The following is a 12,243-nucleotide window of genomic DNA, read 5'->3' on the forward strand; positions in this document are numbered from 1 at the left end:
CTCGCCATATATGAAGGCTCTCATTGAAAAAGTTGGTATATAAGACGCACCCATGTATAAGACGCACCCCAATTTACCCACTTAGGCTAGTCAGGGTTAATTAAACACGCTTGATCGACCATCACCACTCAACCACTGAGCCACCGCGGCGGCCTGTGAGAAGTTCTTAAGCAACGCTAAGTGATCGCAAAAGGCAACACTCACGCCATACCTGCCCACGTTTTAGCAAAAAAGAAAGAAAAATACGACGAAAGAACTCTCCCATATGTCCATAACATTTTATTTTTACTTAAAACCATCGAAGTCTTCATCTTCGGATGCGCTCTCAAAAAGCTCGCCCATTTCTGGAGGCAACGCGGCTGAAGCATTCTCTTCATACTCAGAACCGCTGGTCTGATTGTCGTCGTGCTCGGTTGGCGATGAAGCTAGCAGGCCAGCCTTCCGGAACCCTGCAGTTATGGTTGCCACTCTGACAGCACTCCAGGCCTGATGGACCCACTTCGCTGTAAGAAGCGCGCCTCATGCGTCCAGTTGCGGTGTAGCTGTGCTCGCCTTCCGTCATCCACGCCTCCCAAATACGTCGCAAAATGGCTTTAAAGCTGCGGTTGACGGAAATATCCAAAGGCTGTAGAACCTTCGTCAAACCACCGGGTATTATTGTGGGTGTACAGTTCTTCGCCTTGATTTGCCTCAGTGTCAAGTCAGTAATGTGCGCCCGCATGCTATCCATAACCAGAAGGCCTTTCCGGGAGTGAAAAAATCCATCCGGGCGCTTCGAAAAGCACTTTTCGAGCCAAACTCCCATCATTTGCTCATCCATCCAGCCCTTCTGGTTAGTTGTGACAATAACACCAGGCGGAAAGCTTTCTTTTGGCATCGTTTTCCTTTTAAAAATTATCATCGGCGGCAGCTTTGTTCCGTCAGCACAGCACGCAAGTACGACAGTGAAGTGAGACTTTTCGTGCCCAGTTGTTCGTACTGTGACAGTCTTATCACCTTTCTGAGCGACACTTTTTGACATAGGGATGTCAAATGTTAGAGGCACTTCGTCCATGTTTACGATGTGGCTGTCGATGATGTTATTCTTTTCGACTTCCTTCTTCACAAATTCATGGAACTTCTCCACTTTCTCTCCGAAATCGTCTGGTAGTTGTTGAGACATTGTCGTTCGCGCTCTTATGGACAAGGCTTTGCGCTGCATAAATCTATAGCACCATGACGGCCCACCAACAAAATCAGCGGCACCGATTTCACTCGCCAAAGTGCGTGCTTTCAAGCGCAACTGCACGGTTGACAGAGCCCTACCTTGAGCCCATTGTTCAAGAGCCCACTTGAGGAGCCGGTCTTCAAGTTCAGGCCACCGCGCCTTCTTCCCGCGGTCAGCCTTCTTTCCGCTCTTCATCGCCTGCAGTTTGGCGGACGACTGTCGCCACGTGCGAATCATCTTCTCGGTGACGTCGAAATGGCGGCCCGCAGCCCGATTTCCGTTTTCGGTAGCATACTCGACCGCAGATAATTTGAACTTTGCGGTGTAGCTCTTGCGCAACTTCGGTGGCATACTGTAGTAAGACCGAGCACGACAGGTGTAGGTAGTGGAAAACACACGCCGAAGTCATCAACACAGACGTAATACGCACACGGTTGCGAAGTTGCAAAGAATGACTAAAAAAGAACGCCGGCTTGGCTTGTCTTGACAATGTCGAGAAGCGCGACTGTCGCCATCTTTGGGAATTTCACATTACTTTTGCTTGCGCCTCCGAAACGACCGCGTGTTTGCGATTCTGGAAGTCGTCATCCCCGCCGTTTCATGATAAAGTTCACCTAAAAAAAGTTGCGCACGGCGGTCCCCGTATTGAAGTATTAACCGTGCTACTACCGCATCATTGGTAGTGATATTTTTTCGGTGAAAAAAGCTTGAGCATGAACCTGAGTAATTTCTGAACCCGCAAAAAAAACGAAAAATTCGCATATAAGACGCACCCTTGTATAGGACGCACCAGCAAGATTTTTGGAAAAAAACCGCGTCTTATACACCGGAAAATACGGTAAGGCAAAATCGATTGCGGGGGGAAAAAAAAATCTGAAATTTTGAACAAGTCGACCATTTAATTTATTGTTGCATCCCCCCCCCCCCCCATAAGTTTCCGATTCTTTACATTTGTGGGCAATACTAATTTCTGATAATACAAATGCTTTTGCTGTCCTGAGAGATTTGTATTGTCAAAATTCTGCTGTATGTGTTGTTGCCTTCTTTCAATACTGTCATTTCCATAGCTCATGCTAGCTTCATGAAAAAAATATACAGTCAAATCCTGGCACAATGAAGTCCACTTCAATGAAATTTTTGCCACAACGAAGATTTTTTTCATTCCCTGTCAATGTCCCATAGAACATGATGCATCCAAATTCCCTCCAAAACGAACTAACAGACGCATTTTCATTTCAATAGTTTTTACAGAGTAGACGTGAGCAAAATTATTTAATCTGTAGCTCATCGAAACCCCTAAAACTTTTTTCATGCCTTGACAAACCATCGACCTTGATAGTATTAAAAAAATGCACACAAACTGGACCTGCTCAGGCCATGACGCAACGTAAACAAAACGGAAAGCTGACATGCCGCGTTGGTCATCGCAATGCAATGCGCTCTTATAGAGGAGCATCCGAGCTCTGAGGAAACGTTTTGTCATTTTGGTTAGGAAAACGGTGCGCGTACAAATAACGTACATGCCATAATTTTATTTTTATAATATTTCAAATTATTCATTTTCTACAAAGTTTCGTGAAAATGGCTCCGGTGTACAACACCAATCAGTATACGAAGTAGCGGTTGCAAGGTCAAATCCCAGTAGGGTGCAATGAGGTGTTCAGGCAACGCACGCTTGACAATTAATGATTGCACGCCATTTGGTCGTTGTCTCTCGAAGCTATTGGTTTGTCAGCTGAAGCATGTCACAGCTGACAAAGAAACGCAAGTTTTTATCGCTAGAAGACAAGGCTCGAGTCATCGCCCAGGCTGAAGCTCGAAAGAAAAAAATCTGTCATCGCCGAAGAATTTGGAATTTCGGCGAGCTCTCTTTCAACAATATTGAAGAGCAAGCATGCTATAGCCAAAGCGTTAGCTTCAGGGACGTCAGCAAAGCGCAAGAAACTGACTCAGCCGGTGCACGAGGCCTTGGAATAGGAATAGATTACTTTAATTAAGGCCAATGTAGGTTGACTGAACAGATTCAAGTCAAGCCCACAGCATCATCGGCAAAGTTTTGTGCGGTGAAGCCGCTTCGGCAGATAGTGACGCCATCACTGTGTGGATGTCAGCCAGCCTCGCAGCCATTCTGCAAGACTACACACTATCAGATATGAGCTGCTGCCCACCAGGACCCTGGATTTCAAGAGACTGCGCTGCCACGGAGGCAAGCACAGTAAGAAGAGAATAACCGTGCTACTGTGCGCTAATATGGGTGGTTCGGACAAGCAGCTGCTTTTGGTCGTCGGAAAATGTGCCAAACCATGCTGATTCAAAGGAAATCGGACCCTTCCTGTGAAGTACGTGGCGAACACGCGGGCGTTGGTGACCCGGGCTATTTTCGGAGAGTGGGTCGAAGCCTTCGACCAGGACATGGGCAGGCAAGGCCGAAAGGTTTCTCTACATTTAGACAGTTGTTCCTCTCACGTCATGGAGGACGCCGAGCTGGAAAACATGCAGTTTTTCCCACCGAACTGCAACTCTGCCATTCAACCCCTCAACCAAGGGGTCATCCAGAGTGTCAAGCGGGCCTACCATGAGCGTCTTATTCAAACGCTCCTTCTTCTGAACATCCAGTTGGGCTGCGAAACAAAAGTGGACCTCTTTATGGAGCTCCAAATGATTGTCGCTTTGTGGTGCGCAACGAGAAGTGCCGTAATCTGCAACTGCTTCCGCCATGCTGGGTTCACTGCGCAGCTGCCAGACTCTGAGAACGAAGGTAGCGATGCAGACTGGTTGCCGCCTGATGAAGTCTCAGCCGCGTGGGCAGCCCTGCAGGAAAGTGGAGATATGCCCGCCAATGTACATCCCAACAAGTACATCCAAGCGTGGTGGTGCATGAAGAATTAAGACCAAGAAATCCTGAAGAGTGTCCAGGAAGACTGTTTCGTCAGATGAAGATGAAACAGCCGTGCAACGTGGGCCCGGACCACCGACTACATCACATCGCCAGTCATAGACGCATTTGATACAATCAGGTATTGCATCGGGTCCCGGGACGACGATGAGGCAATGGCTTGGCCGGCGGCATGCGAGTCTCATTGTGCCATCGCTTGGCAAGAAGTGCAAATAAGCTAAGCTGATCAATCTTCGGAATTAAAGCTTGCTGTTTGTGTCAGCGAGTCATGTGTCACCTCTGTATTTGATATATCTTAAGAAGCCAACAAACACCGACACCGAGGACAACATAGGGGAAATTACTTGTGCTTAAAAAATGAAATAAAGAAACGATAAATTGATGGAAATGAAAGTGGATGAAAAAACAACTTGCCGCAGGTGGGGAACGATCCCACAACCTTCGCATTTCGCGTGCGATGCTCTACCAATTGAGCTACTGCGGCGCCGTTTCCCCATCCACTTTCTTGGGTATTTATGTTCCCGAGTAGAACCCTGGGAGTGTTAGCCAGCGCCACCACTCGCAGACCTTGGCGGCGGACGTGGAACATCCTTTCAGCCGCAGGAGTCACGAGAACGGGATCTTTTTGGGTGAAGGCAACCAGTCAATAAGCCCACACATGCTACCTGAAGGCATCAATGTTGCGGGATTCGAGACCCTTATTATGTAATAAACGAGAAGGGGGTTAACCGAAATGCAAAGGTTGTGGGATCGTTCCCCACCTGCGGCAAGTTGTTTTTTCATCCACTTTCATTTCCATTAATTTATAGTTTCTTTATTTCATTTATTAAGCACAAGTAATTTCCCCTATATTGTCCTGGCTTCTTATGATACTACTAATGAAAATCGGGGTTCCTTGGTCGACCCCCTTTGTTCTCGTTTATGTATTTGATATCGCAAGAAATTCCAGTGACAACAATTTTTTGCACTCCCTGTCAATTTCATTGTCGCAGGATACAACTGTAACTGAAAGCAGCAGTTTATCATTCATAAGCTCCTTAATTGGCAGGACTTCCACTTGCGAACAGTATTAAATGCATGCGTTAAACAATGCAAAAAAGCTCCGCCCCCACCCTGCCCCCTGCTTTACTCCACACGACCGGATGGATTCAGTCATGTGGACTCTGTCTTGGACGGAATTGCGAACATGTGATCACAATTGAACCATCACTTGGCTAAAATGGGCAAGAACAAAAACGCTAAATCCAAAACACTCATTCATTTATGACACAGGTAGATTAAGAGCACGCACCATTATTTTCACATTCAATATAGACTAATTTATCAGATAAGGCAACCGAGGGCTTGCTATCTCAATCACCTTTGGCAATGACTGCTGCCTCAGTTATCACCCTTGTGCAGTCACGCACGTTTTGAGACACCTGCAGTCTGGGGGGAAACATTGGAACGCAGCTACATTGATTACAGTGTAATGCAAGAAATCCTTCCCTACACGTCTGCACCTTTAAGTGGGGACATGGCTTTCAGAATCAACTTTCTTATTTCTTAGTGGATGTTGATTAAAATTGGCATAGGTAGTGATTTTTCTGTGATATCATAGAAATTTCAGTTATATCTCAGCAACTTCTTTATTTACAAATTTTTTCTCCTTTTGGGCTTGTCCAAAGCCTGAACTTGAAAAATGTGATTACTCATTCGAAGCACTGTACACTCCAAAATCGATGGTTGAAGGTGTGACACTCATTAATTTTTTTGTTTACATGATTTCTTAGTTGTAATTTTTTTAAGAGGTGACTATACAACAAGCATCTAGAATTTGAACAACATGTAAAATCATTAAATCAGAAAAAGTCTCACTGAAAAAGAATGTCATGCCCTGTACTGCACTTCGAAGAACATAGTAAAAAATACGGAATTGAAACAGACCTGGCAATTGTGAAGCAATCGGCTGAACAAGCTGAACAGGAGGCAAGAAATACAGTTTGGAGAAAATGGCTTTAAAAGTTGTAACTTAGATATTAACTTATCAAGATGCGCCACACCTGTAGTCATTGATGTCTTATCAAATGCAGGGCTTCTGGAGTGTTTTGCTCTTCGGCTGAAGAGCTTTGCAATACCCCACAAAAGCACAGCAGGTCCCAGAATAGTATTGGCATACAGACTTGTTGACGGCGGTCTCTGGTGCTAAGGGGAGTAAACCTCCCTGCACCACTACTCACATTCACATGTTGGTTGCATGCAACGGCACATTTTTTTAGCAATGACCAGATGACTAAATGAAAACTTTCGGCAGCATTTTGAACTTTTTTTCTAGGCAGCGATTGAGGAGCTAGTGGCACATTAGAAAGGCACTGTTACACGGGCGGCAATGCAGCTGAAACATGCATGCCTTGCAAGCCAGCACTTATGTGGAGCTTCACGCTCTGGTTTTGCATCCTAATGTTTGCATCAGCTACCATATTTCGAGAACATTGTATTGTATACTTTTTCTCCTTTGAACCTTGTGAGGGCCTGGAGAGCTTCCGGAATGCAGTGGAACTTTTGTTGAATATTGTGAGCATGGCTAAATGGCAGTTTTGGCTACCCCCCTCTTTTGCACTTTTCATTTTTCTTGGTACACACACGCACGCACGCACGCACACCTTTGGGTGCGAACAAATTGAAATAATCAAGCCAAAAACGTGACAGTCCCGACCTGTGAAATGCTTAACCGCGGGTCTGAGGAGTTCGCGCACGATGTGCCTGATCACTTTGTCCAATGGGCTGATGCGCAAAATGCCTAGCTGTGAGTCCAAAGAGTATGCACTCGATGTGCATGGTCACATGTCCTGAGGATTGCGTGCGTGATATGTTTGGAAGCGAACTTCAAAGCACAAATGCTCGAAAGGCTTATCTGTGTGTGCGAGGATATCGTTCACGAAGTGCTTGGTTGCCAAGTCTACGTTGCCAATGTTCAGAATGCTTAGCCATGGGCCTTGGACGTCCAGTAACGGAGAGGTTGCCGCGCTTCTTTGATGTCCATGTTGCGCCCGTTTCGACACTCGTCTAAATCACGGTGGTCGAGATGTCGAGAGCTGTGAGATGCGAAGAGCAGACGGCGCCCTTATGGAGCAAGCACCAGATCACGTGACTGTGCTGGTCACGTGGCGGGCGTAGCCAATCGGAGACTCCAGAACAACCTTCAATCATTTGCTCTTAGAGTGCAGCTCTCAGGTGCCCGTTCCTGCGGCAAGCGCCCGCGTAACCGACCAAACGAACACAGGGAAGGATGAAAGCGAATGCGGAGTGCAGCTGGAGATAAGAGTGCGATAACAAATAGACTGCGAGGAGAAGGATACAGTGGAACCATGATGCAGAAAGCGGAGGAGGATATGGCAAAAGCGTGAAAAAGAAAAGCGTAATGCCGCGTAAGATGGGCTTTGCAGCAACAATGGCTACAGGATGGCACCAGAGTAGTGCATGTCATCTGTATGGAAACAGCGCTGCATGAGCAGTGGTCTGTCTGCGGCGGCTGCTGTGAATCGTGCCCCCACACCGCCACTCAGTCTCCCGATAAGCGAGGCAGTTGTGCCACACATAGCTCTGTTCGCAACGTGCCACACGAGACAGATTGTCAGGGCCAGCCAACATATAGTGAAATGAAAACCCGTATATAGCTGCCCTCAAATTTCGTATTAGGGACTATCATAATTGTCTATAAAAATCTTGTGCACTTGTTTCTCTATGGAGGAGATAGCTGGAGCAGCAGATTACAAGACTGAGAAAAGTGCTTTCTGTCGAGACCAAAATGGTGGCGCTCAGTTGCATCATTCCAGAGATATTGTGGCTTGAAAAACTCTGATCTTTCGTGATTTCAGTGAAATTTTTTGCCACCTTTGCTGATGAAACTTTTTAGACTACTAGTACGTGGTTTTCAGGATCAGATAGAAAAAGGGTTATAGAAACTGAAAATGTGGTTTTCAAAAAACCTATTTTCTAACCATTTTTCACAATGTGAAAGCCATGTCCCCCCTTGAAATCGTCTTCGTGTAGTCTGACATTGAGGCATTGGCCAGTTTGTCCTATTTACTTAATTCTCCAAGAAAGGAGAATGTTATACAGAACGTGAAAAAAATGTGCGCCGCTGCACCTGCCTGCATATGCCCCTCACCTTTGCCACACTAAATTTTGTGCGGCACACCCCATACGGCACCCCTTCGTCGTGTCGTGCTACGCAACACTGGCTTTGCATGCCAGTCTCCCTTCCACCCATCCAATACAGAAGTCGACTGTGCCGACATTGGAGGCGTCGAAGAGAGATGGGGTAGTAATGCAACAAAGGTGTGCCGTGTGTGCTGCGATGCACAAAGGCGGTTGTGGTGAAGGTGTGCTGTATGCAGTTTTTTTTTAAAAGGATTTTGCATTTCTTCATATCACTGCAAACACGCAGTAGGCAGATTTAATTGCTGTAGCAGATAATGCATGGGAGCATTGTATTAGTGGCTTATTTTCACTTAGAGCACATACAAACGTTGACAGTGCATCAACTGCTCATTGTTATATCCGATACATTGTTAAGATCAGTATCGTTATAGGTGGTTCGACTGTGATGGCATACTTTTTATTCAACAGGCAACTGCTTCCGCAGAGGGGCACAAAACACATCCATTGTTAGTTCTATTTTCTTGGACATCCTCATTCATCCCTTACATTTGGTGCGAGCAGCTTCTTTAGTATATCTCTACATTTGCTTCATGACAGGAGGATGGAGAAATTAATTTTTGCAGGAAGGGTGCGGCATTGACTGCAATAGCAAGGTATTCAAATGCACTAGAGCCTCATTAGTACAATCCCGTTTCATACAGTTTCTTGGCACCAAGCTTTGCGATCGAGAACACGAAGGACCCAATGCACTTACACTTCTTTTTTACAGGTTGATATGTTCCTGGAAAACATTATCTTTTGGTATCGACGTTCAGTACATTGCCAAACTGGGATCATGTATGTTTTTCGGCTGCTTCATTCCAAGTGAACAAAAGGCGTGAGGCACGTACAATCGAGAGCAGTAACCACTTGCCGCGGCACCTTCCTCGCAGTACTCGCCCGAGGCGAAAATGCTGCCATGCACTATTTCCTCTTCCGGTACCAGCAAATCTCATGGGTTGTCGCACATTGAATTCATGACTCACTTGCAACAAGCATTTTCCCCTGTCTCACCTATCCTGTAGAGCCATTGGAAGCGTGCTGCATGCTGTAATACGTGGTAATCCAAACAAGGCGTCGTTCCTTGCTGCAGGCCGCGTGAAGAGAGCTTCATGTTTTGCTCTGGCGGTGGCGGAGCAGCATTGCCCGCCAGTATTTCTGAAGTAGTCTAGTGCGACCTCAAAGGCCTTTCTCGACTTAAATGAAAAGTTTCAGGCCCTCTTCAGCCCCACAATTTGATTTCATTTGCCATACTTTTTAGAGTGACTCACTGCTGTTCCTGCCCTATAGCAGGCTCGTAATGGTTGCATTTTTTGTGTACCGCTGCCGTAACCTGCCTCTGAGTGTTTGACAGGAAGCAGGGGCCGTATTCTGTAGCGGTTCGTTTTGGAACCGGTTCCTTTTGGCTGTTGCCATTGGTCGGCGCTTCGTTGTCATCCCTGGTGGGCGCGACGACAAATTTTGATGACATCGCACAGGTTGCCAACCATCTAGAAAGGAACCGGTTCCCTGCTGTGAGAGGAACCGCGGAGAAGTGGTTCGCTCGAGGGTCGCGCGCGGTGGCGAGCATGATGTCGAGGGTTGCTAGGGCAACCGTGGCTGCCGGCTAGTCTCGCGCCAGCTGACGAGCCGGCACCTAGATGAGACGAGACTGAGACGGCAATGGCGGCTCCTTTGGTTGTGCTAGGTTGTGCTGCTGGCGAGCGCCGAAAGACAACGACGCGACGAGAGGCAACGACGCGACGCGTTCGGCATGGCCGAAGAAGAGTTTCGAAGGCATTTTAGGCTCTCCAAAGACATAGTGTGACGTCTTTGCGATGAGCTGGAAGAACATCTCGGACCTCAAAGATTTCGTGGTGTCGACACTACGATGAAAGTGCTGTGCACGCTGCGTTTTTTGCCACCGGGAGCTTTCAACAGTGCGTCGGGAATGAAGAAGCGATTGCACTGTCGCAGCCTTCGGTCAACCGGATCATTACAGCCGTCGCCAAGGCCATTACGGTTGTGGGCAAAGAAAAAGGATAGGTTAGATTCCCATCCACGGCGCAACAGAAAGCCGCCGTCAGCTGTGCTGGCCCAACACACACGACGCCTTTGCTAGGTAGGGGTGCTCCTCGACAAATGAAACGAGTATTTCGCGCTGCCTCGCTGAAACATGAGGACCCAGCCGCCTGTCCTTGTGCGACGACATCGTTTCGGTTTCGGTGTGCGAACAAGTCCAAAATGTAAACAAAGCGAGGCAAGTTGTTTGTATAACATATGGCACACCACCTAGCGACTAAATAATATAACACAAATAAAATTACAACTCCCAGTAGCCGTCTGCGCCGCAAGCTCACATTTATTACTGAAAATATATTTGCAAGTGTTCTATACAAACCAATGTTTTTTTATCAAACCAGCAACATCCTTCAATTGCTATACCGTCCCCCAAGTACAAACAAAAATGATGACGTGATCTTCCGGCAGACCGCCGCTCGTTCATTGGTTCCCCTCATGCCGCCCCGTTCCACTCTTTCTCCGAGTGACGTAATCCTGACGTAACAGCCAAAAGGAACCGGTTCCAAAACGAACGGCTACAGAATATGGCCCCAGTGTTTTCAGTGCTACATAGTGTGTATAAGAACCTATTAAATATTGCAGCTAAAATTAGTTTCTTATATTGTTTTACTGTTTCACTTCCAGAACTGTATTGATGTGCTTTTGGAGAAGTTTAATGAGAAGATTGTGTATGTTGGAGTGACTGGCATCATCATCTGCTTCATTGAGGTAAGGACTATCATTCTTTCTAATGCCACAGTTCAACAGAAGTGTGCAAAAAGCATCTGTAACACACCCGTGTAAAATTTTACACTATCAGCCCCAAGTACTGTAGTACATAGACCGTGCAAGGGCCACGCCCCCAACTTGGCAGCCCAAAATTTGGAAAAATAATTTCAGCGGAGAAGTAATTGTGTTCGGTACCCCGTTGCCGCCTGCACATTGGGGTATTTTTGCTTGCTGCATACTTCCACATGCCGCTACTAGATGGTGAGCTGCGCATTGACCTCTGGTGCAATGCTACATCTGGGGTTTGCACAAGTTAAGACTGTGCCGGCACCACGTTGATGAAAAGGTCTGGTCCTGCGTAATGGCCACACCTCGCTGAAATTGTGAAAAAGTGCAGCCCTTACTATATGTGAGTCTGAACGGTAATCTGGGTACAGCCAATTATGCACTACATTGAACACTCAGTACATTTTCTAGCAGTATTCATGCAGATAAATCCTCAACCCTTTCAGCACCGCGGACGTACCGTTGTGTTCCTGTTCTGCCGCATTCCTTTTGACATTCCTTTTGTCAGATAGGAATGTGAGGACCACACTAAGAGAGCATTTGCCATTATACGTCATTTTTACACTGAAGCTGTGTACCTCTACCCCCAATGCATTTGTCGTGCCCGTGGGCAAAAAATTTCACCGACAATTACGGTACTCCCTAATGCAAATTTTAAGTGCAGCTGTTTAGACGTTTTGAATTCGTGATATATTATGGCAAAGAATTTGATTCTGAAGTGATTCTGAAGGACAAGGTGCTCGCAGTGGTGGTGCTGAGTTTCCGCTCGAGCAACTCGTTTAGCAGCAGCGGCAGACGAAGCATTTCCACCAGTTGTATCGCGCATTGTTCAGAATGTGTGAACATGGGGGAGTGCGTGGCCGGCGCAGAGTGAATTCTCACAGTAGTGCGGCAGGTGAAGTAGCACATGCGCAGTGGGTCCGAAGCCCACTCCAGTGCTTTGTTTCTGCACTGGCCGTGTGCCAGGTCATGCTGGCACTCCGCTTACCGCCTCCTGGTCGCACTGCACCCTCTTCTCCACTTTCCTCCTCGTGGCTTTCATCCCCCTGCTGTGCTCTGCGTTTGCTTTCATCTTTTGCTGTGTTCGTTTGCTCGGTTATGCTGATGCTTGCCGCAGGAACGG

At 46.9% G+C, this 12,243-nt stretch overlaps 1 protein-coding gene across 1 annotated transcript in view; it reads left to right on the forward strand.

Annotated features, from left to right (window-relative positions):
- LOC142566125 (23 kDa integral membrane protein-like) overlaps positions 1-12,243 on the forward strand; it is a 49,517-nt gene that overhangs the window by 19,656 nt on the left and 17,618 nt on the right. Inside the window, exon 6 of the mRNA XM_075676927.1 lies at positions 10,971-11,054. Coding sequence (XP_075533042.1) covers positions 10,971-11,054 — 84 coding nt within the window. The remainder of the gene's footprint in view (positions 1-10,970; positions 11,055-12,243) is intronic.

Source organism: Dermacentor variabilis, chromosome 1 (genome assembly GCF_050947875.1).
Source record: "Dermacentor variabilis isolate Ectoservices chromosome 1, ASM5094787v1, whole genome shotgun sequence".
Classification (NCBI taxonomy): domain Eukaryota; kingdom Metazoa; phylum Arthropoda; class Arachnida; order Ixodida; family Ixodidae; genus Dermacentor; species Dermacentor variabilis.